At 42.1% G+C, this 24,628-nt stretch overlaps 1 protein-coding gene and 1 long non-coding RNA gene across 6 annotated transcripts in view; one reads left to right on the top strand and one right to left on the bottom strand.

Moving 5' to 3' along the window:
* Window positions 1–43: 43 nt before the first annotated feature.
* LOC6549908 (nostrin) lies at window positions 44–23,356 on the bottom strand. 4 transcript variants are annotated; one of them, XM_026982707.1, is made up of 8 exons: window positions 22,671–23,356; window positions 14,419–14,697; window positions 3,612–5,291; window positions 3,426–3,511; window positions 3,140–3,365; window positions 2,332–3,081; window positions 2,162–2,272; window positions 44–2,100 (listed from the first exon to the last, which is right to left on the bottom strand). In XM_026982707.1, exons 1-8 carry the CDS (start codon window positions 22,695–22,697, stop codon window positions 1,309–1,311), a joined length of 3,951 nt encoding a protein of 1,316 aa, XP_026838508.1. In that variant the 5' UTR covers window positions 22,698–23,356; the 3' UTR covers window positions 44–1,308. The 4 variants fall into 4 exon arrangements, with proteins under 4 accessions (XP_026838508.1, XP_015010847.1, XP_026838507.1 ...); XM_015155361.2 differs by lacking the exon at window positions 3,612–5,291; XM_026982706.1 differs by lacking the exons at window positions 3,612–5,291; window positions 14,419–14,697.
* Window positions 5,802–24,628, top strand: part of LOC113564586 — a 64,380-nt gene continuing 45,553 nt past the window's right edge. The window contains exons 1-3 of one of the 2 annotated variants that reach the window (XR_003408106.1): window positions 5,802–6,101; window positions 7,947–8,040; window positions 8,095–8,177. This is a non-coding gene — a long non-coding RNA (uncharacterized LOC113564586). Of the gene's footprint in view, window positions 6,102–7,946; window positions 8,041–8,094; window positions 8,178–8,786; window positions 8,877–24,628 lie in introns of those variants that run through there. The other variant, XR_003408105.1, reaches the window with a different exon arrangement.

The following is a 24,628-nucleotide window of genomic DNA, read 5'->3' as shown; positions in this document are numbered from 1 at the left end:
ATGTAATTATAAACGAGAAAAAAAACATTTGTGATTTCGCATGTTGAATATAATAATATATATTGATATATGTATGCCGTTCCATTATGCATATGCAATAAAAAATGATAATAATGAAATAACAATATTTTGCTTTATTGATGAGGACCAGCGCTACAATTAATGTGCAGAATCGATAAATGGTAAATGACTACACTGGAAGCTAAACATAAAGTGTAATTGGTAGTTAACATTATAAAAAAAAATATAAAATTAATACAATCGTTACTCGTAGATTACTTAGTATGCTTAATGCAAAGGCCTGTCCTCGGAATCATCATCTTGTCAAGAGCAGGGTAACTAACTTCGTAACACTAAAGTGGATCGATTTGTTTGATATAAAAAAATTTAACGATTAAAATAAACCTGTAATGCAAATCAGGGCATGGGATATTGGGTTTCGTTTGAGTGGCTATCAAATTAAAAATAGTTCTATGGCGAAAAACATAAACAGTACTGGTTAAGCAGTCAAACATAAAAAAATCAATATATATACATTTTTACTCCTTGAAAAAATGTCAATATATTCAGTATTTTTCCGTAAGCTCTTAATTAATTTTATGATTCGTTTGATTTACCTTGTCCACCAAGAAAATGGTTAAGGAAGCTCATAATATTTTAGCAAAACAAAATATTTTCATTTTTTCCAAAAAAATGTTTTAACAAAAATGAAGTATTTTGTTCTTGATTTTGTTCGTTTTCAATGAAGTTAATTGTTTAAGTCTTAATGTTTTCTTTTACAGTGAATAATAGTTTAGTGCTTCTTTATGTTTCGAATGAACGAATTGCACAAAAAACCTCGATATTTGTTTCTTTGCTCTTTTACACTTTTTTTCAAGATATGCACTTTACTTGCGTGTAGGTAAATCATTTTTGTGCACAAAACATATGCTGTCATTAAATTTTAAAGTGTAAATATTTCCAGTGTTCTGCGAAATTGAAATATTATTTTTTAAAATAAATATATCCTTTTCATTTGTCAATTAAGAACCATATTGGCGTTCAAATATAAGTGAAATTGGGGTGTAGTAAATGTAACATTTGATTTTTAGCAATGATGATTGATAGCAGAAAATATTGGCAGTTTCAAAATGAAGCCTGTATTGATTCAAAATATCCCTGAATCGCCTTGGGATTACGTTCTCCTTCAAGGTTTCATGTCAAACAAATCGCTCCACAACGCACACACACGCTTCTGGCAGTCGCACACACTCATTCGCACTTTTATAGCTATGGAGGGAACCTGGAAGGGCGATCCCCCAACTAGATCTAGGTGCACTCCTCCACATAGGTGGCCGGAAAGATGCCGATGTGGTTGCGCAGGGCGCCCAGCCACCAGCCGTCGTCCTGCTTGGCATGCACCTCGATGATGTCGCCGGGACTCAGTTCCAGCTCATCGTAGAGCTTCGGGGTGTAGCTATATAGTGCCTTGCAGCGACCCAGTATCGGACCGGATCCGTCTTTCTGGCTCTTCTGCAGTTCCTGCGCATTCTGATAGAAATGCTGCGTCTGCACTTGGCCATTGATGGGTGGATTTTGCAGCATATGCTGCGGTTGCGGCTGTTGCTGCTGCGGCTTCTCCGGCTCCTCGTCCTCGTCCTGCGAGCTGAACTCATCGAAATCGGAGTCCTGCTGATTGGATCCACCATCCGCCTGGCCGCGATCGCTGTGATGATGGTGGTGGTGGTTATTGTGATGGCCATCCTGCAGATTGGCCAGAGTTTTGGACTTAACGGACGCGGCAACCGCGGCATTTGTCGTCGAGATTATCTTTGGTTGGCTGGTGAAATTGGTTTCGATATTGCTCTTGCTTCGGTTGAACTGCTTCACCACCGAACTGATGTCTGTGCAGGAGCCGTTGCTATTATTGTTGCTATTGGTGCTGCTGTGCAGGTGGGAGCAGTTCTCCTCGGGGAGCTCATCCTCGTGGTTAGTGGTTATGTCGGTGATATCGTGGGCCAGCATACTGGTCGATTGCTGCGTCTGTGACTTGTCGTTGTTCTTTAGCCAGTTGGGGACCTTCAGGATGCTCTGCTGCAATCCAGTGCGGTCACGGGTGATCTGTGGATTTCAAAAGACGTTAAAACCACTTAAGTCTTTTAAGTTACCATTAAAAACCCACCTGAATGTGCTGGGCCAGTGGGTGAGTGGTCCTGGGCTTGTGGTCCAGCTCCAAGAGGGCAGAGTGCAGCTTGAGGCGGGCGCCCTCCAAATAGGTCAGCATGGAACGGATCTACAATGAACCATATTTAATAAAATCTATTATTGAGTGAGATAAAGTGTTAAACATACATGGTAGAGCTTATCGGTGATGTTCTGGTGCTCCTGGTGGTTAAGCGATTGCGACAGTCCCCTCAATCCGTCGCGGGATCGTCGCTCCCGCTCCAGATCCGTCTTGACCAGCTGCAGCAGTTTGATCAGAGCGTGTTTGCGACGCTCCCTGTTCATTGCCAGCGTGGTGTGTTCGCAGTAAAAGTCGGGAAGTAGTTGCTCACTGGGTCCCTCCGAATTGCGGCGGATGTGGCGCACCACTTGCATGTCCTTAGCCACGTTGCAAGCATCGAGTTGCGGCTGCAGGCGAGTGCTCAGTCCGCCGAGGATCGGATTCATGTCCGAGATGAGGCGTGCATACTGCTGGGCAAAGTTGTGCATATTGCCCAGTCGCTGCTGTTCGCTGCTCTGCAGCTGGGCACTTCCCCGAAGCACGGCCATCTCCCAGTCCACGCGGGCTCGCTCCGCCCGGACGCACAGGGTGTAGTATTCCACATCCGCCCGCTTCACCGCCTCCTCGGCCTTTTTGCGCTTGTTGTCCAGCTTGACGCAATCCTTCTCCGCCGACTTCAGCTCCTTTTCTGCGGCCTGCTTGTTGGGCCCCTGGTGGAGAAGAGCAATCGATGGTGATTTCTGGATGCGCACGTCCAGCATCGCGTCCTGCAGCTTCTCATTCTCGCGAGCCGCCGTGTGGGAGGCCTTCTTGGCTTTCGCCTCGCTGGCTCGCCATTCGCCCAGGACTCGCGCCGCCTTGTCCACATTGCTCTCCACCTGAGAATCGGGATTTGCTTAGAGTTATATGCCTTACTGTATTTAAAAGTCTGCCTACCGCCTTGCGCGCCTTGTGGTGACCTTCGACCACGGTCTTGAGCGGCTTTACCAGCTCATCCGTGAGCGAGGCCGCCAACTGGCGATGTATGTCGCTGCGGCTCTCCATCTCCGTAGCTACTCCACGCCAGGCGTCGGCCACGCTTCCGGGGATTTCCCTGCCGGCTTTGTTCAGCTTGTTGGCCAGCTTCGATAGCGACTTGGAGTAGATCAGCTCCGAGTCGGCTCTGAAAAGTTACAAATTTAATTTGGATCCATTACGCAAACTGATTTGATCTTTGACTCACCTCTCCTGCAGGACAAAGATGAGCTCCTTGCTAAAGTCGCCGCCCTGCTTGACATATCGCCGGAGTTCCTCGAAGCCGTTCTGTCCCTGTTTTGAATAGCAATCATATCATTAGCATATATTTAACCCCAATCAACCCATCCCCTTGTAGCAACCCCAGACCAACAACAAACAGGTAGACCTGTACCTCATCCTTGAACCGCTTGGCGTGCGGCGACAGATCCTCCTCGCTGTTTCGGTGTGACATGGACGACTCCATTTCGGTGCGTTCAGTAACATCCTCGCAGCTCTCGGTTACATCGCGACGACTTCGCTCCGGCGACATTGACTGGCGACTGGCATCCGCGGTTGACTGGTTAAGATTGCTCCGTGATTGGGCCAGACGCTTGAGCGGCGTCTGCTGACGTACTGCCTCCTTGATCTTGGAGCCCTCCTCGCCCAGCCAGTGTTTCATGCCGTGCCAGCCCTTGCGCAGCTTCTCCTTGTTGTGATTGAAGTTGATCAGCGTTTGGTTCTTGTTCTTCAGCAGGGTGATTCTGCGCTCACTGGGTCTCAGCTGATCGCGATGCGTGCAGTACTCCAGATCGATCTCCTTGCCAAAGTCCTCCGTTTCGTTGATCTGCCGCGTTAGCTCCTGCAGTTCGTCAATCGAAACGAACAGATTCTGGGCATTCAGGCTCTGATAGCTCACTGACTTCAGATCAAAGTCGTATTCTCCATTGCTGCTGCAGGCCAAGCTATGGCGGGAACTCTGGTGAGAGCTCTGATGCGAATGGGAGCGGGAGTTCAGGTGGAACGAATCCAGGCTCTTGAAGTGGGGCTGCTGAGCCATGAAGCCACCATTTGGTATGGGCGATCGCTCGGCGGCTGGCTTCACCGCTGTCAAATTTTCCTTATTATCACTGGCCGCCAAGCTGAGCTCGCTGGCTCCATAGAGTTCCGGCAACTCGGGCAGATTCAAGTCCAATCCCAGCTTGGCCGGAGCCGTGACATTCATGTCCAGCGCCATCGAATTGGACTTTTGCAGGTAGACCTTTAGTTCGCTGCGATGCAGATTCTGAACGGATTGCGATTGCCTTTGCTGGCGAGCAATACGTGGTCGTCTGATTGGGGGATCTATGGCAGTCTGTGTGGGCGTTATGGGACGTTTCCCTTCCTGGGCAGCCAGCAACGTTGCCTCCACCTCATGTTTGGGCGTCTCAAATTGTTCTGGCTCCTCTGGATCGTCTAGATCTTTTGAATTCCTCAGCTCCTCTTCCTGGTGTGGTTCCTTAGGAACCTGAAATTGATGATCATCCTGATCGTGATCGTTGTTCTCTCCCTGACCATCTGTGGCTTGCAGATCCTCATCCCTTTCCATTTGCGGCGGACTGCTTCTGGCGTCCACAAACTCCTCCTCATCCGAACTCCTGGGCGTCAGGGTCCTCACAATACTGGTGGTCTGGGCTATGCCGCCGCCAATCTGCTTGAGCCTGGCCTCCGTGACATCGAAACGATCGGTGTCCAGGGTTGTGGTCGATATCAAAATCGGAGCTCCGATTTCCAGGCGGTGATCATCCGAATGACTACCGGTCATATTGTAGCTCCCAGTATGGAGTTTGGTGGGCGAAACGGAATTATCACTGGCATTATTCGACGGATTCAGATTCATACTGCCGAGATGACGACGTCCCAGTTTATTTCCCAGCACTGAGTAGCGCTTGATCCTGCCCAGGAATCCTTTGGCTCCGCCATTCTGATTATTATTGCTTCCGACGTTATTGTTATTATTGTTGGTGTTTTCCGCTTGGGGCAAATCGGCCAGGGCGGCATTATCTTTGCCTCCCAGCTTGAATTTGTGCACCCGCAGGTGGTTCATCGTTGACGGCTGTTCGATTTATGGACACAAAAACATTACAAAAATTCCAATTCCTAAACTTGCACTCTTGTTCGCACGTCTGCGTGTGTGCATGTGTGAGCGTGCGTGTTCGTGAGCGTGGTGAGAGAGGGGCGCAACAACAAATGCAGTGGGATGAAAGGAACTGTAAGGGGGAGAGAGCAAACTGGGCTTCTTCTAGGCGAAAAGAGAGCGCCGAAAGGGGAGCGAGAGTCGACCTGGAAGTGACGCTTGTCGTCGATGGGAAAGCATCCGTTCTTTTTTGGAAAGACCCAGATTGCTGCAAGTTTATGTTAAAAGTGCTCTCATATTCATCAATTGTCAATGATGTGATTCGCGAAATAACGTATATTTCGTTCTAATGAAACTATAGAGAAATACACATTTTTTTAATAATTTCTTAGCGGCAGTAACACTGTTTTTCAAAAGTGTAATGGGTATGCACATACATTGACAGTAAACATCAATAACTATTATCTTTTTGCTATATTAGATATGCCGAACTGTACACCTTTCGTTGCAGACGAAACGCGAGCAAGTGAGGCCCTGGATCAAATGTAAAAGCAATTAACTCCCTAATTTAGTTCACATGAAAAGTGGCAGCCAGGGCCTAAGGCAATCTAAATTCCACTGGAAGCCCATTCCCCCATGTTTAATTCGGAATAGCCAACCGTTATACCCGTAATACCCTGTAGCAAGTAACTTGCAAGCGATGTTTCACCTACATACCAAAGCACACAGATAACATAAACACACCGAACAGAACAGGAAAACAAGGAGGAGCAGAAGGAAAAGGAATGGGTAAGTGACTTAAGAAAGGTGCTAAGAATAGGGGAAATTGAAGGAAAAGGCCGCTCCCTTCTTCACCTTCTGGCGACCCCTAACCCTCTCTATCCACCGTTTCTTTCACCTTTCCCCCTCTGTTACCCACCAATTCCCTTACTCTTTGCTCCAGTTTTCGATGCAGGTAGAGATTACAAATCGGTTTTGGGCTCAAGGGGGGAAAGAAAGAGGGCAAAAAAGGGAGGCATGGGGCGTGGGGAGCAGTGGTTGTTTAAAGGGAAGAGATAAGGGAAAGGAGAAGCAGACGCACAAATCGCTGCGTTGGCCACTGGAATAAATGCAATAACAAAACTAAACCAGAGACTGCAAAGTCGCCGCCCGTGGCGCCCCCATCGACTGCGACGTTGGCAGCGACGTCTGTTTGTCTCCTTTTCTGTTTTGTGTCTGGCCGATCAAGTGTGGTTGCACAGCAACGATCAAAGTAATAGAACCACTTTCAAAATATTAATTTATGTATTAAAATATATATGCCAACCAATTTTGATTTCAACTTTACAAATTTAAATTTCTAAATGATCTATTTAAATTTAAAATTATTTTTGTAAGCTACAAGAAAGTAAATACCAGTAGAGAATTTAACAAAATTTTGTCCTTCAGAAATTACCAATCAAATTTCTATTAATCTTGACATCTATTGTGGCTTTTCTTCTATGATCACTTCGTTCCGCTGCTGTTCGCCTTCTTCTTCTGCCTCTCCACAGTCATTCCGTGTTGGTAATTATATAAATCATTTATTTATGAACTATTTACTTTCGAGTTAAGTCTGATAATTGTTATTCTCAACGATTTCTCTCCCTCGCCGCCTCCCTTTTCCAATTTCCTTACTTCGCTTGAATGAAATGCAAATTGTTTTTTCATTTTTCCCTGGGCGAAGTGGGTTTTCTAATTACAAATGAGCATATAACGCGGGTACTCCGATTTCTGTTGTTGCAATTGCATCCCAAAGTGGAGCAATGGGATGGGGGAAGAAAGGAGAGAGGAGGACGACGAAGAAGAAGAGAGAGAGAGAGTGGGGGGATGAGAGAGGACTGGGGACAAGCGACGATCATTAAGCCCCAGTTGTTGTTATAACTGTACCGTGATGTAAGGTTCGTGCTAAGTTTCTACAAATGCATATACATATGTATGTGCATATATTCGACAGTGAAGACTCGGGAACGAAAAGATAACTAGTATCGATTTACTTTTCTCCTAACAAAGTTACATTAGCGTAGCTATGCAAGTTACTCAGTAAAATGGAATTCACATAAACAGCTTGGGGTAAAAGTTCCCCAACTTCAAGGCAATTGAAGAGAGGAACAGCAAGCTCGCTTACCAAGCGACCACTGTACTGGTAAGCCTGTAGATATCTGGGTTGCCTTCGTTACACTTTTCGCGATTCAAATGGCCGACGTGCGAAACCGTAGTAAGTAAAACAATTTAATTACATTTTGCACTTGTTTGTTGTTGCGGCTAATAGCATTTGCATCGAGCAAGAAGCAGAGCGGCCAAAGAGGATGCGCAACCAAGCAGAGGGTTAAAAGGCGGCAGTGGGAGCGAGAGGGGTTAATCGCACCGTCTGCGATATGTCACGTTTCGCGGAGGCAGATGAGTGCAATAAAGTGGAGTGTGTGACAAGTCAAAAGACAATTCAACTAATGAGCGAGCTTAGCTTAGCTGAAAAGCCGCACAAGCAGTCGCAAGGGAGTCGAGGAAGCAGTGCTTAAGCAGTGCTACACTGGGACAGAAATGTGGGACTGCAAGAAACTGTAAATGCTCTATCCTAATATTTGCTTTAATAACATAAATATTTTTCCTTGTTAGTTGCGATCCTGATAGAAAACAGAACATTTATTTATAATGATGAAATCAAGAATTCGAAGATTACCCAATCAAGCCCTAATCTAGAAAATGACAGGTGAGGTTTAGTGTAATTCATATTTCCGTTTTAACATAAAACCGAAAATCTCAGTTGATGCAAATTTTTGGGAAGTGCAAGAAGGTGGAGCAAGAAAAGAGGTGAGGTGCAAGTCGAGAGGAACCTGCAATTATGGGAAGCCTTCTGCCGACTTCGCAGTCCAGGCTTAAAAGTCAAATAACATAAATTATGGCCAGACGGACGGAAGATCATATGGGGGCAAGACCCACGAAGATAAACAGTGGAATAACTCTGCCCGTGGGCCTTTTGAGCTCTATAAATAGAGTTGCCAACTGTGGCAATTGCAGCCACCGACAATTGCAAGTGCCTTTTGGCTGGGCCCCTTTTATGGCAATTTATGATTAATAAAAGGAATTAATCGCACACAATGCCAGCGAGTGGCCATAATTGGTGGCACCGACTCCTGTAAGGATCCATGGATCACAGTCAAGGTCATCGCAAGGCCATATATGGGAGCACCGTCTATTAGCCACTCCTCTACCATACCTACACCATGTTTGGTTATCCTGATTTTTTAAATAGACTGCCTCGGTTCATTTCTATTTTCTAATTCACATCCAAGCTGCGATTTCAACAGCAGTCGACTGATTTATAGTTTAGCCCAACTTCAGTTTATATACCAATTCAAAGCTAAGTTGCAAGTGCACTGAGAAGAATTTCTATAAAATAGAAAGAGCCTTGGTTTCATTTTTATATATATTTACTTATTATTTTTCCCGTTTTAGGAATTCGACTGAATATTGCTACTGTGATCGACGAAGGCAAATGGCTTCATTTCGAATGTTTACTACTTTCAAATAAACCACCAAATCTCGGTGAGTCGTACTTTTGATACCATTTTGTAAGTGCACCCTATATTCTCTGAGTGAGCAATCTCACCTTAAAACTCGATATACATGCACTTAACTACGCCTGTCATCGCCATTGTATATAGAAATTGATTCCCATAAACAAAAAGTGCGAAAGTCTAGCGAACACCTGAATACAGTAAACCATAAACCATTCATGGGATGCGTTTTTCCATTAAAGAAGGCTCATTTTGCTGTGGTGCAAATACCTTGAATTGAATTGATCCTGTGTTTAATTTTTTAATAATACATAGAGTATGTATGTATATGTATATAGTGTGCTTTTGCGATGGGAGAAGTTTGAGAAGTGACTATTTACCTGGCATTTATCTCATTCCACTGCTGTATTCAGGCAGTAGTTTATGGGGCGCATTTATCGCATTTAATGTCTAGAACAATAAACAAAACGCTAAATTTGTAGTTGCCAAAAAAACCGAAAAGATTTCCCTGCCCTTTACACTTTGCTTCGTGTGCGATCGGTTGATCTTTCGATCTCTCTGCGCCAGCCAAAAATAGAGAATGAAAATGGGGTAGAGTTAAGTCGAAAAGTATACGAAAAAAACCTTATAGACAGTGTCTGTATGTCGACGCTTTCTGTTTCACTTACGCAAATATTTTCACAACTTATCGCGGGATGTTGCGCCAAATGCGCAAGGTCTGAGACCCGAATGCAAAAATAATTCTCTTAATGAGGCAATTCAATGGCGAAGCACTCTGTTTGCCTTTCCCCGCATTCCTCGAATGCCTTTCAAATGGTTAAAACTCTTGTTCAGTTGGGTTCGTCTTCAATCTCACTGATCTGATCTGATCTGACCACCTGATTCGTGTAGGTCACGTTCGCTGGGGTGTCGAGATGATGTGAGGTGGGCGATACAGGTGCGGATGCCCAGCTAGCTAGATAAACGGATTAAGGAAGTTGGCGAAAGCGCTCTTATCAATGAATTCTGTACAGAAGAATAAACTGCTATGTAATCGCCAAATGCGATAAGGTGGTTATATAAGTGTACCCGGGTCTTTCAAGTTTTTTTTCTCGGAAGAAATTATGATGTATCTGCCATCTAAGCCTTGAAAGTAAAATAGTTCTGTCCATCTATGTTATCTATGAGTAAATACAAATAATATTAGATGTATGCAAGACGAGTGAAATATGAGTCCCTTTTCTGTATGTATGTATGTACTTCTCTTAATGGTAGACATAATTTGACTTGATTTTTAAGAAGTCTATCATTAAGTAAATGGAAAAAGCCCCATTTAACTGGGGGTCAATTACAAGAAGTTCTTCCTCATGTGATTCTGTTTTTCCTTCTGGCTGCTGCACTCGGCTCATGTGGGTGTCAGGGGTTAACGCAATTAACCCGTTTCGCCGTGCCGCCTCAATCAATTTTTCTTAAATGTCATTGACATGCCGAGCATGCAACATGTTGCAACAGGCAGCAAATGACGGAGACGCGATTTGAAGAGCTTTTATTTAGTTTATTGTATTTTATTTGTGGTTTTTTTGCCTCAATTCTTCTGCCGATTGCCGTTAGACAGCGGGCACTGGCCATCTCACTCGCTCACTCGCTTTGAATGCCTGTCAATCTTGTTAGAAATGCGTTTGTTCTTCGAAGACGTCGGCGGAGGGGCAGAGAAGGGCCCCAAAGACTGAAGACGAAGCAGAAGACCCAGAAGAAGCAGCATAAGAAGCGGCTGCATTTATTTTTATTCGACATTCGGTCATTTTGGGCTTATGCTTTGTTTTTCGTCATTGTGCTTGTCTTTGGAATCCGTTGAATATGGTGCCAGTGGCTAATTAACTATCGAATTACAGTCAAGCCTCGCTAGCTGGAACTTTATGCATAGGGCGAATTCCATGTCCAAACAATTCCAGTTGTCAAATGAGTTTTGAATCGTAAAATACAGAAAATACATGTGCCTCTGAAAGACTCTTCAACAGGTGGCAGTTCAGGCTAGCGAGGTTCATCTGTGGATCTTTCGATCAACACCTAACGGTTAATCGTTATTCAGAAACTAAAGTTCTACCAAAATGCCTCCAACAATTGCTGGGCCATAAATAATTATGCTAATCGCTATCTAAACCAAAGAACCGGCCATCAAAAGAGAACATTCATGTAAAGATCACATAATATCTATAAATACGTACATATACACCTCAGATATTGGACAGATATATTTATGTGTATGAACGGATGCGTAGACATGGTCTATGGGGTATGGTTTTTATTGTGTTCTATTTGGGAATTGTACAAAAATAATTGGCACATTTTCAAGATGTTTAGACTTTGGTTTTTCGGCCAATCGGGCTAAGTGTGTATGGAAAATGTACGCTGAATGCGATTTAGCCAAGGAAATTTCAACCATTTATTGCGACCGAAGATACAGATTCTTTTTGGTGCATCTGACAGATGAGTTTGCCATTTGTCACACCACAAACTTGAGCTTATTTTGGAATCGGCAACAAGGTCGACAGATAGCGAAAAGTAAAAGAGCTCCAACCGACACTATTCGATTTGCTACAACAATTAGAAGATACAAGATGCGTTTGATGCACTAGAAAAAAGTCTATTTGTGTACAGACATATATTTTTTTAAATATTTTGAAATCTAAAGGTCTATTTATTCAATACATTGGTGATTCCTTTTTTTTTCTGTGGGTATGCAGAAATTCATTGCAGGGGGCATTGACTGTACCGGTCTTTTAAAACGATTACTACTGTTTATCTAAAGTTCCTGAGGTTCTGGGGATTTGAGAAGTCACACGAAAACAATTCTCATTCGATTCCAAATCAAATCAATCAAAACACAGGAACCCTAATTCACTGCATTATACCGTTGTTGTTGTTTCTTCGCACGTTTCGCACTCAAATACACATACACACACAGCACACTGAAAAAAACAATTAGCTAATTTGTGTTACGGTTATGCAAACAACCAAATATGTACATATACAATAAGTATACGAACTGGTGCAAAATTTACCGAAAATATATAAAACTGTAATTATTGTTGCTGATATTATTGTTATTTGTCTGTGGCAGCGGCGACATTTACAGAAACGCGCGACGTCGGCGTCGGCGACTAAATTTAGAACAGCGACGAGAGAACAGCGTCGTCGACGAAGCGACGTCAACAACGCGCGGCAGCAGACTGAGCTCTGCTCTGCCCGCGGAGCTCTGCCAGAACGCTGCGCCAGCGGAGAGGCGGAGAGGCAGAGAAAGAGAGCGAGTGCAGAATGACACCGAAGAGGGTGAGAAGAGAGCGGCAATAGCTTGTTGCGCCGACGCAGGAGGCATGCTGTGCAGTCGCTGCGCGGTTGCAGCGCAGTTCCTGCCTGGATGCTGCACCTGTTCTCACTCGTGCCTCTCTCGCTCGCACCCGTTGGCCGGCGCTCCTGCTGCGCTGTTATGGGTTTTGCATTTGTTTTTGTTATTGTTATAGTCGTTGACAACGCGTAGGCCAAATATTCAAATGGAAGAAGAAGAAGAAGAAGAGGCTGATCCGCCGACTTACGGTACACCGCAAGGCAGTACAGCGCAGCCGCAGCCGCCGCCACAGCAACGTCATCGGCGCAGCATGCAAAGCGGTACTCACTGATTGGCCCGCCAATGTACCGTTGCACAGTGGGCCTTGATTGACGCGTGGCTTGATTAATTAATTGTGTAGTTAATTGCTAAGTGGCAAAAATTAGTGGAACATGCTGTTAAGTCGGCGATTGTAAACATCTGAAAGTCTCGCATAAATTACATGTGTTATTGATCGGCGGAAGGTATTTATCATACATATGTATATTTCGGTTCTATAGATGCAGAAATTTTGCTTTTAGAATATTTAAAATTTATTTTTGTTAAATCACTTGTTTACTTTGTTTATCCAATGTGAATATTTTTGTTTATTTTATGCATATCCAGTTATATAATTTCCTTAGTAGCGCTTGCTTCGTTTTTAGTTTCTTGCTCTCCGCTCTTTAAAATTTTTGAAATTTTTCGCTTACATGGCTTCCCTTTTTGAGTGGCTCGATCCCAGTGTGCACCATAGGCGACGTCTACGAGCGATACAATAAATTTAAGCAGCTAAATGCACGTGCTGAGTGAGGCGACGCCGTTGACAAGTACCGGTATTATGGATCTTCGGATTGTCGGGTTCCGTTCCCGGTTGCATAACCATAACGATAGGCATGCGCTTCAGATTTATGCAGGTTCGTATTGTCGGGAGGGGGGTGTGGGGTACGATTATAATCGGAATCGGAATCGTTGGAAACCGCTCACATGAACGTTGCACTTGCGCCGCTTGACCGACATTCGAGTACGAAAGAAACCCGAACTTCGAGTTTCTTCTCTATTTGCGGAAATTTGTGGTTTTTCTTATTGGTGTCTGAAAATTTTAATTAACCCTAGTTGCGACATTTATCAAACTTACTTGTCATTGTTGTTGGTCTGGGAATTTGCGAGTTGCGGGCGAAAAAAACTTTAGACGGATTACCGTTGCAGTGGTGCTTACCTGTAGGTGAGAAAAATATAGAACATAGTTTGTACATAATTAGTCGGAGGTTAAGTTGGGCTGGGGTTAATGAGCGACTGAAGTTTAATGGAGTAACCAACACCGATTCATAATTTATTAATTTCTAGCTTTTAATTTATTCGAACTAACACCACGAAAGCGGAAGACGGCAGTTTTGCAAGTTTTGTTTGAAAATATTTGCAGCTTTTCCAGTTGCTTAGCCAGTTCCAGCACCATAAGTTAGTTCAGCTGCAAGCCTCAGTCAGGTTTCACACCTTAACAGATAAATCATGTTTATTTGCTGCTTTAATAATTTGTATTTAATTTAACTTACTAATTTATTTATTTTTTACTCGGCAAAGTAATTTAAAAAGGAATTTTGGTCGATCAAAAATTATTTTGAGCTGCCTAAAAATATGCAATGCTTTATTCGATTTGTAACGTAACACTATCTGAAATCTCTAATTTATTTATGGTACAATACAATTTTGTTAAAGTTATACTCCATAAACTAAATTACCAATATATATATTTTTTTTGGATTTCTGCCTTAGGAGCTAAATTTTGTTTTTTCAGTAGTATAATCAATCATATCTGAAGAGTACACTCAACTTTTTGGTCTATATTCGGTTCAGAGGTTTTATTTGCCTGGTACTCGTTAGCTACTGCTCGCCTATATGATTTGTATTACTGAACAACTTGCACTTGGCTGCTAAATGCCATTGGACAAACGGGTTTAACAATCGCAACCAATTCACACCGAAAAGTGGGGTTTTTAATGGGGGTGGTATAGTGAAGGGCGGAGAGGTAATAAATTTAATTTCAGCTCTCGATTGTCTTGCTAAACAAATGAGAGGATAAACGCTCCAATGTGTTGATGTCACCGATCCCCGGAGATCTGAAATCTGGGATCTGTTTAGTTCGGTATTTTGTTTGGATGGGATGCAATGGAGCCGGATGCACATGGAACTGGAGATCTGGAGTTGAGTTCTGGGTTCTGGGTCCGCTTACCTGTGCATTACCCATTAGAGCATCGACTTCGGATCCGGTTTCCGGTTCTAAATGGATCGGTATAACCTCATCCACGTTCGCATAGATCGGCTGATCCTCACTGACACTCTGTCTGTGTATTTTCTTATCCTGCCTCCTCTTCTCGAGATGTCCTTCCTCCAGTTTCTGCTGTTTCTTCAGATGGGCATTGAGATTAATGGCCGACTTCGATTTGGCCTTGGCATAACGAGCCGAGCTCCTCAAACTCTTAAAAACGCCATATGATCGCGCATTGGCGAGCTTTTCTCCAGAGCGAGAGACAGAGATTTGGAGATATAGAGATATGGAGAAACAGAGAAAGAGAGAGAGAGGGAGAGGGAGAGAGCGAGAGGGAGATAGAGAGAGATAGAGAGAGAGAGAGAGAGAGAGGTAGAGAAAGAGGGAGGGAGAGAGGGAGAGGGAGAAAGGCGGGGAAAGCGCGGACGGTTGAGGGGCAGGGAGTTTGCAGAGCGAAAATAGTATTGTTAGGTTTACTCGCTAAATAATCGCTTAAATAACAATGAATATTTACAATGTGAGACAGCTGCACACAGCCTTTGGTCAAAATTATTGGCACTACCGAAAGTTAGCTGGTACTTTTTTGAATCGTATTGCAGAATGGTCAACAGTGAAACGCAATATCTCGCACTTATTAGGTTTAACAATAAAGTTTGTTGTTTTGATGATATCTTCCTTAAGTTTTCAGTTCTAATCGTTTTCCTATGTAACAGTCTTCACGTCTGTTATGTACTTATTTAAGATCATAAAAATACCTTCACACATCTACTTATTTCTCAAAAACAATTAGAAACTGAACTAGCGATGAATTAATGACAAAGTGAGAAAAGCTTTTGCCTTCAGCGAATGCTATTTGCAATTTACATATCAATTACTGCTCATCAGAGAGCTTGTAGTGCCATTAATTTGACCGCAACTGTACAGCAAGCTGCAATTACAAATACATATACATTTAGATGGTCCAAGTACCAGGTGAAATAGTGCGAGGGGAGGGGCTTTGGGGAGTGGGGGGCTAGGTTCGCTTTTGGGCCTGTCCACTTTCTATTAACTACGTGATGGCATGCCCATATACGATCACGAATTTGCCAGGTCCAAAAAGACTATGGCTTCGCCAACTTCCGGCAAAAAAAAAAGAAGTAATTGTTGGAAAAACGTCCGGCGTTTTGGCCAAGACTGAAAAACAAGTGCCAACTTGAGGATGATTCAAGGCGCGTTAATGCATCAGCCAGCAGGGTCTATATATAGCCTATACACTCATGACCGAAGTCGATGTCTGTAGATAAAACCATTGAACTAAGTAGCCGTTAATGACAGTAAATAAATGTTGCACTGCGGAAAAGGCGGCGTTACAACCCAGTGATAAGATATACTTTCAATAGCAAAAGTCAGGAAGACAACTGACTAATATGATTAATATATGCTGAAATAAACATGCTGTTTTCTGTAAGAATAGGAATAGAATAGAAGTAAAAGTTAAAATGCCTTAAAATTAGAATAGGGTTACCACTTGTGGTAAAGATTTCTATAAAATAGTTTTCTAGCTACCTAATAGATTTTCTCTGTGAAATTGCTGCGCAGTTGCGGCTGGCATTGCGTTGCAAGTGTTCAATCTCACAAAAACAAATCACCGACAATTGCTACACCGCCATTGCGCATACGCCCCGTGTCCGCTCACATAGATGAGTGCTTCGGCACGAAGTGGGCCACACGTTAGCTGAAAAACTGATAAACTGAAAAACAGAATAAAGCTCAAGCGAAAACCCGATTCTCGGCGATTGCCGAAAGAAAGTTGACATGCTCGCGTAGAACAAGTCTAACCAGTCAAGAGTAACTGAGCTATAGTAAACAATTGCCAGTTGGCAATTAAGTGCAGGGAACACCCCCTGAAAACACTAAGCTGCAGATCGGCTAAAACCTTAAACAAAGGCCCAGCCAAAAACTGGCCCAATGCGGAACCAAGTTCGCCGATTTCAGGGGAGGTTGCCACACAAGTTCCCCCGCCAACAAGCTGGATGAGTCTTTCCCAAGCGGTCTTGAAAAGAACTGGAAATAAGAACTGGCCAAGGTCTTGTGTTGCGAAAAATGAATGCTCTAGAGGCAAAGGAAAGTTCTACATTTTAGCCAGCAAGATATGTGTCTCTTTAAACTGGTATACAATCGAAGCTATTAATAAATAAGTGACGTTCTCTGGTTTTTGGGTGGGTTGAACTTGAACTGGGTTGGGTTTTATGGCCGTACAAATACAATTACCATGGGATAACAGAAATTTATGCACAGGACAAATAAAAGGGTCTATAAATTTGCACAACTAATAATGGGGGGAATATTAAAATAGATAGAGCAGACTTCACACTCACAGATTACCGAATTATCTCTGTATATATTAATTCACTGAACTCAACGATCCGCCCTCGCTAGGATGCCTTCGTAACTAGCTAAATTCGCATTTAGTTACACGCTTCGCCTCCCATTCACAATGCACATCAATGAAATGCAGCGGCGGAGCAAGGTTGCATCAGGAAGTGTCCGCGCCAAATGCGATTGGACCACCCAATCCCACACGTCCAACTGCCAATTGAGCCACCCGTCCAATGAAAGTCTGGCTATTTGGGCCGACAATCGGTGGCATTATCATTATCGCAACTCAGCGATTCCGTCTCAAGTTCATCGAACTGTCGCCGAACCAGTGAGTGGCACAAGGAGAACGACCAGGGGCAATTAAATCGATTAATTCGATCGTATAATGTTCAATAATTATTTTCAAAACACACACGGTCCAATTCGCCAAGCAAATCAACCGGGCCCAACTTATCTTGCTTATGGGCTGGATTCAAAAAATCGGATTTTGGAAAGAAATTTAATATTTTTGATGGCCATTTTAATCATAACTTGGCTAAAAATGATCATAAACGTGAAAGAATAACTGTTTTGAGCAGCTTAATACCAATGCTAACGATTCCTATCACTTTTTGACGGATTTTGGGAAATTATTTTATGGGTCAATTTTTGCATTTTTTGTAAGGGGTAACATCATCAAAATTTGAAAAAAATGGCAAAAAATTAGCATTCCCATTTTTGAACACAGTTCAATTGGAAATTTAATTACGAGCGCAACGAGGTATACCATTCCATGATCAGACAAATATTTTTAAAGTTGTGGCCAAAAAACTGATTATTTTATGACCGAAATTCGAAAAAACGGATTTTTGCAAAAACTCAAATATTTTTGATGGCCATTTTAACCATAACTTGGCTAAAAATGATCATAAACGTGAAAGAATAACTGTTTTGAGCAGCTTATTACCAATACTAACCATCCCTATCACAGTCAAACAACTGTTACGAAAAATAGTCAAATAGTTAAAAGAAAAATGATTTTGGTATAAGTTCCTGGAGGAATTTATTCCTTTTTTAGTGATCCTTCTACTTAACGAATACATACTTCTCTCCCCTTTATTAGTAGAAAAGAACATATTTCAAGATCGAAATAATACAATTAAATGTAATTGCTATTGTTATAATATAGCCTCGTTGCAGAATAACAATTATCCGGCTATTGTTACAAAATTTCATTCAATGTTGTAAATTAATGATGCCATATATTGACTGATTTAATGGGTTTACTGGCTTGCATCAAAACATTTTATAGTACTTATAGAAAACACCATCTAGTTGTTTGTGCTCGGTTAATTGGTCTTATTTCTGTGTGAAATATACTTTTGCGTCAGCAGAAGTTCCATCCATTTTTGAGTCATCCCAATATGTGTTGGTAACAATTTACAATCTTTTGTTCTGGTGACTGACTTATTTGAGGTTTTATTGCTTGTAGGCAAACTTGTCGAACCTGTGCGAAATTATCTTATCGAAATGCAACTCGCCACCTTCGCAGCTATGAAAGTGGTAGAGAATTATTCACAACTTTTTGTTTCCTTTCGCAATCATGTAGGTCAGTGTTTCAGTGACTAAAGTTCGATAACGCCCCTTTTGCGTTTCATTTGCCCAGTGACAAATGTTTATCGCTAATTTTTGTTTTGTATTCTCTAACGCATTTCCATTCAGGTAAATGGTTTATCTGCCACCGTTCGCCGACAACAATTAGTGGCATTCAACAAAATGTAGCTCTGAATGCGGATGAGTGTGTGAATGGTAATGAGTGAGTCGGGTTTGAATGCGAATATCCAGCGAATTTGTGTGGGTGCTGACTCCCACTGAGCTGAAGCGAAAGGTCTGTAGTAAAAACTGTTGAAAAAGGCGATGAAAGCTGGGCTAGATTCAGATATACCCAGCTTTTTGTACTGTGTGTGAGAATATACAATAAATATCAAGCAGAAGTAAGAAGTTTGCAATCAACCACTATTCATCACACTTTATGACACACAAATGTGGAGAAAAGGAACCAACAATTTTCCAACAACTAGTTTTCCGAACGTTTGACAGACATAAGATCTATTGCACAGCAAATTTTTATGATCTATGATCAGTTTGTAGCGCAATAAATATGAAATGGATAAGGCTGCAGGGTATTAACAGTAGTTTATCCATCGAGGGTAAGACAAAACCGAATCATTTCGAGTTCGAGATGGCGGAGAAAGGGAATGTCTCCGTTGAGGCATTTGAATACTTTCCAACCGCCGTGAAATGCGAAATGAGAACAGTTCTCCGTCCGTTCGCTCTGTGCTTGGCGTATCTGAAAGATACAGATACACTTGTCGCTGTCTTGTAGATACGCTTGGTGCTCTTAACGAGGCCAGATCCCCTAGGCCGAAAGCAAAGTCTGAGCACGTTTTTGTTACCAATTTCGATGTGTGTTTCTCTTCTGTTTTGCTGCGTTTTTTCTATATTTTTGTATTTTTTTTTTTTTGTATTTTGTTTTTTTGTCGGTGAGTTTTCTTTGGCTTCTCGAATCGGTCACAGTCTGAGTTGAAAATCAATTACCGTTAATGCTGGCCCACATATGTGCATTTGTCCAATGTGGGTTAGCATTGAACGTGACTTGGCTGGAACCAAATGGACTTTCGGCCCGATCTTCAAACCAAAAAAAAGAAACCAAAATCCACTTTGTTCAAGGTCAGCGCCCAACCTTTGGAGAGGCTTTGGTTTTAAGTTTTAGCCCAAGTTTTCTGGATTTTGTGTGCACTACTCGTTTGGTGTGGTGTGGAAAAGGCAGCAGTAAAATCTGTACAAATATAATTAAAAATGCAGAGTGGCAAACAAAGGCGAATGGAGAGCGAAAAATGGTGATTATTTTTAACACAGTTTGCGCGCCCGAGTTTATCATCATCTCTGCCATCCATCTTTCTGGCCGTATTTCTCAAGTTTTTCTATTAAATCTGTCATATCACCAACTAGCAGCGCAAAAACAAAAACAAATAAACTGAACAAAAAAGCAGAAAAAATATGGTAGCAATAATAACAAGTCGGGGTAATAACTAATGCCACAACGATCCATTTTACCGACTTTCACTGTTTAATTGTCGCAAAATTTCCTTTTTCGCCAGTAATTTCTGTGTTTGGTCAGCAGTAACAATCAAAATATGTATCTACGTATCTTTTCATGTGCTTGGTACTTGGAAATTTGTTTAGCTCTGGCCAACTAAATCTCACTTACATAAGCCTTCAAGAGCTTATTTTTGCCCGCTTTTATGGCTGCCGAATAAACATTAAAAGAAATCTTTGCACGGTACTTTGAACTTTCTTTCGCTTAATTCTAGCTAATTATACTTCACAGATAGTTGGTAATTTTATATTGGTTCATCAAAGAAGCGTATAAATATTTTCTTGTGATTGAATAACCGTTCAAGCGATAATTTCAGGTGGTTTTCTTTGGCAACCAGCAAAATTAAATAAAATTAAATAAAATGAATAAAATTAAATTTTAAGATAGTATGCCGTACCTCCTTAAACCTAATTCCCAATTGATTAGCATCAAATTTGACCAATTATTAGCTGTGAATATTGTAGGCTCGTGACTCTTTTTTAATTGAGTAGTGACGAAGAAGTCCGTTTCAGCCAATGCATATGTGGAATGTTGGCGGAAAAATGGGCTTTCAGGCACAATACACAGAAAGTACCACAATTTTGCAACTGCCGGCCAAATCTAATCATTGCACTGCAATCCGCTAGGTATTAGCCAGAAATCGCATTTACAGCACACTTATTCATAATTTGGCAACCAGTTTTCGACTGGCAATCCCACGAAAATCAACGAGGGAAGCCAATCTGCAAATCTTCAATTGAAATCTAATCTGCTGCTGGGGAAATGGAGGGTTTTGCTCATAAAAAAACAAAGATCCGATTGTTCAGCAGCAAATTGGGCAGGCATTAAATTGCATATGATCACGGAGAGCTAAGAAACTTTTCCTCCTTTGGAAATTTCGTTTCTTTTCCTTCCGCGAACCTCATTTGAATGAGGTTTGTGCCCCCTTTTCTTTTCCATCTCATTTTTTTTCTGCTCCATGTGTTTCTTTTGCGAAACGAGTCTTTGGGGTAATTAAAAGTTCATTGTCGTCGACGGCCTTCCAACTTGTTGTGGAAATTATTTTGCAATGTCTGCCCAAAAACGCAGCTTCCATAAAAGTAAAAAAGCAAAATAAAAGCGAACCTCCACACGACTTCCCCATCGTTTAGGTCTTTTTTGGATCTTTTGCAGAGGCGAGAGATTTTCCCACATGAAAAACGATGACAAAATGTGCAGGAGGCACATCGTCATCGTCATTTTGCCGGTGAGTGAAAGTTGCTGATGACCAACATGGACGTGGAAGTGGGGATACAAGCATATGGATGTGGATGTGTTTGTGGATCCATGGCCAATGCCTTCACGACAATCTGCCGTAATTGAACTTGAAGCTGCCACCAGGAAGCAGTCGCCATCAACCAGACTTCAGCCGCCAGCCGCCAGCCTCCAGACTTTGGATGTGCAGGTGCAGCATCCCAATCCCAAACCCAATCCCAGTGCGAATCTCAATCTCAGCCAGAAGAAGATGATAATCGATGGAGCGACGTCAGTCACGACATTTGCGCAATCGTCTTGGGCCAGTCCGCCAACTGGTTTCCTCTTATTTTACTTGATTTTGTTTGGTTTTACGATTCTCTTTTTTTGGTGCCAGACGAGGGAGCGCCTTTGTTGTGGGTGTCGCAGAGCTTATCACAAAAATGCCAAAAAACTGGCGAATTTTAATGGATCATAATGCGATTACATATACGCAGATACGCCGATAACGCATCCACAAAAATACAGCTAAACAAAGTAAATGCTCATAAAAAGAGAGCTATTCTACCATGCCAAAATATATCATTCACAATATTGGTTGTGTGCCTCCATTTACTTAAACTCAAATACAGTCTTCTTATCAACAAATTGTGCACTTTAACAACTCTTTTCGCTGAGTGCAGCCATATCTGTTTGTTTGCCCAGTTTTTCAACTCCGAAAGCAACAAAAGAAAGCTCTGTCGACCCTCAAATGCAATTGCCGCAGAAAAAAGCCGCTCGAGGTGTAGAAGTAGTGTTTGATCTAGATTGCATGTAGAAATGGAGTTGGGAAATGTCTTGGAAAATGTAGGTGTGTGTTGTTGTCTTCGACACAACTTGAGATAGAAAGCCAGAAGCTAAGCAATTGCGGGTTAATCCAAGAGTCAGAAACTAAATCAAAGTATTGATAATTTACTACCTTACTTAACCCCAATTTTGAATATCTCGTTCACTGAGCGCCTCTATGGTAATTAAACCTAGTAACGTTATAAAAAACAGTAGGAATATAACACGTTTTAGAATCTAGACCATGGCCAATGCTTATAACTCTCTTAAGGTTGAGCAAGCCTAGCGGTAGTGAATGTATCTCAAATACCTAATGTAAAATGGCTTAAGAAATCCCAGACTTTCCCAACTTTGACCGCCAGTGCAATCCCCAATCGATGGATCGCACTTGGCGAGCTGCGAAATTTGAAAAAATCGGGTCAGCCGAGAGATGCATGGGGGCCAATTGGCCAATCGGTTTACAGATGGCCACACAGGTTAATTAACGATTTGGACCAATTAAGAAGATGTCGTAGGGGCTTTTCGGGCTAATGGGACGGAGAGGGGGATAATTGTGCAATTCTGGTTAGTTTTGAGTGCAGGATAGAGTGCGGGTATCTCGTGGATACGTGCAGTTGTAAGTCGGTGTCGGTAATTAGTGCCAATCTCAAGCCAAACCGAACTGAACTCGATCGCAACTCACCCATGAATTATCGCGGAATTGTGACATATTTCGGCCAGCCGCGGGGGAATGGTGCGGGGAGGATATTATGATGCGGACTTGGGATCTGTATGTTTTCTATTTAAATTGTATAATTTAAGTTTAAGGCATTTACTGGTCAGCCCGGCACTGTTTACTTTCAGTTTCAGCTCGCTTTTCCTTCGTGTATTTCGTTTGTGTAACTTTTTTTATTCGCGAATTTCACAGTTTTTGCCTAGTTTATCTAACCAATTTGTTAGCTAAGCTAAGCACACTCGCACACACACCGGCACACCGATACACTCACACACACGGCGAGTCAGCTGAGCGTAACGCATGTGTTTGAGATACTTTTGTATCTTGTATCTACGCTTTTTCGGTGCTTTCTGAGCCGTAACTGCCAGCACGATTACGTGCGACAATTGTAGCACTCGCTGAAAGGCAGATGCACTACTCAAAAACGCACAAGCCTTTTAGCCCACTCATCGGACACCGCAGCTCTTAGTTCGGGCCCTGCAACACGTTGGCAGGTAGACAAAAACAAAAAAAAAATAAAAAATATCTAATAACAATGATGCACGGGTCGCAGAAGGTGTGTGTGGCTGGAAAAACCGCGCTGGAAAAGCCGCACGCGCGCTTCGTCGCTCTTCTACGAAACGCCGAACTAAACGAGTCGAGTCTGCGCCGCCAACTGAATCTGGCTTTTAGCTTTTGACTCCGACTCCGCGATCCACGCTCTCCATTCCCAATCTCAATCGCAATCTCTCCGTGAGCGGCGGCAATTGCTCTCGCAACCGCCGCTTTCTAAACGCTCTCCGCTCTCCGCTCATCGCTGAACGCTCTTGGTGGAGCGGCAGTGCCACAGTGGGCTGATTTGCTGGTTTGCTGGTTTGCATGGTTAAAACATGGGAACCATTTAATTGGGCAGGCAGACAAACCTGTAGAAAAAACCTCTTTAAGGAAGGAAATATATTATCATCCCTAGAATGCAATCGAAATGTTAACTTTCTTGATTACTGTTGATTTTAACTATTTCTTGATTTAAATTGATTTTAACTATTTCTTGATTACTATTGATTTTAACTAATTCTTGATTAAAATTGATTTTAACTATTTCTTGATTACTATTGATTTTAACTCTTTCTTGATTAAACTTAATTTTAACTATTTCTTGATTACTATTGATTTTAACTAATTCTTGATTAAAATTGATTTTAACTATTTCTTGATCACTACTAATTTTAACTATTTCCTGAATGCCATTGATTTTAACTATTTCTTGATTACTATTGACTTTAACTATTTCTTGATTTCTTATGTGTAATAAAAAAAATAAATTTTATCTGTTTGCTGTAGCGATTGGAATGGACCGAATTTTGGCAAGCTGACTATAAAAAATTGTTCATTTTTAATATCTAAAAATGTATTATTGTTCAATGCCCATTGCACAAGCTTCGTGTTCACACTAAAGGTGATTTGATGACTTCAAGGTTGAGGAATGCAGTCCAGAAATTAGCATCTTTCGTACTTACGCGATGACTTATTTCCACTTCCGTCTATATGCTGATTACAAAATTCTAATATCGTATTGAGTTTCTTGATAATCCATGACTCACCTACATTTGCCTCCACCTGTTGGAGTGAAAGCCCAAAAGTATGTCATAATTTTAATGCACGCCCGCCCGAAAGGAAAGTCAATGTTATTGAGTTTGAAATACCAAAAAAAAATTTTATTTTCCCTTAGGAGAGAGTCAGAAAATTCATATTATAAGCAATTTTGTGGATGATTTCGATCGTTTGTCCAATATTTTTGGGATTCGCTAGCGTAAAGTGTATTCTTTTTTACAATTGTTTGAAAGTTGCACTTGGATCTAAGCAGAACTCATAGATGAGCTTTGGGGTTCGTTTTTGCGGGTCCGAAAATTACAATTTTGGTTGAGAGCTTAACAGGATAGACTATG

This window comes from Drosophila erecta, unplaced genomic scaffold (assembly GCF_003286155.1).
Source record: "Drosophila erecta strain 14021-0224.00,06,07 unplaced genomic scaffold, DereRS2 tig00000152-arrow-arrow-pilon, whole genome shotgun sequence".
NCBI lineage: Eukaryota > Metazoa > Arthropoda > Insecta > Diptera > Drosophilidae > Drosophila > Drosophila erecta.
Note: the sequence above shows the minus strand (reverse complement) of the source record. Positions and strands in the feature narration are given on the sequence as shown.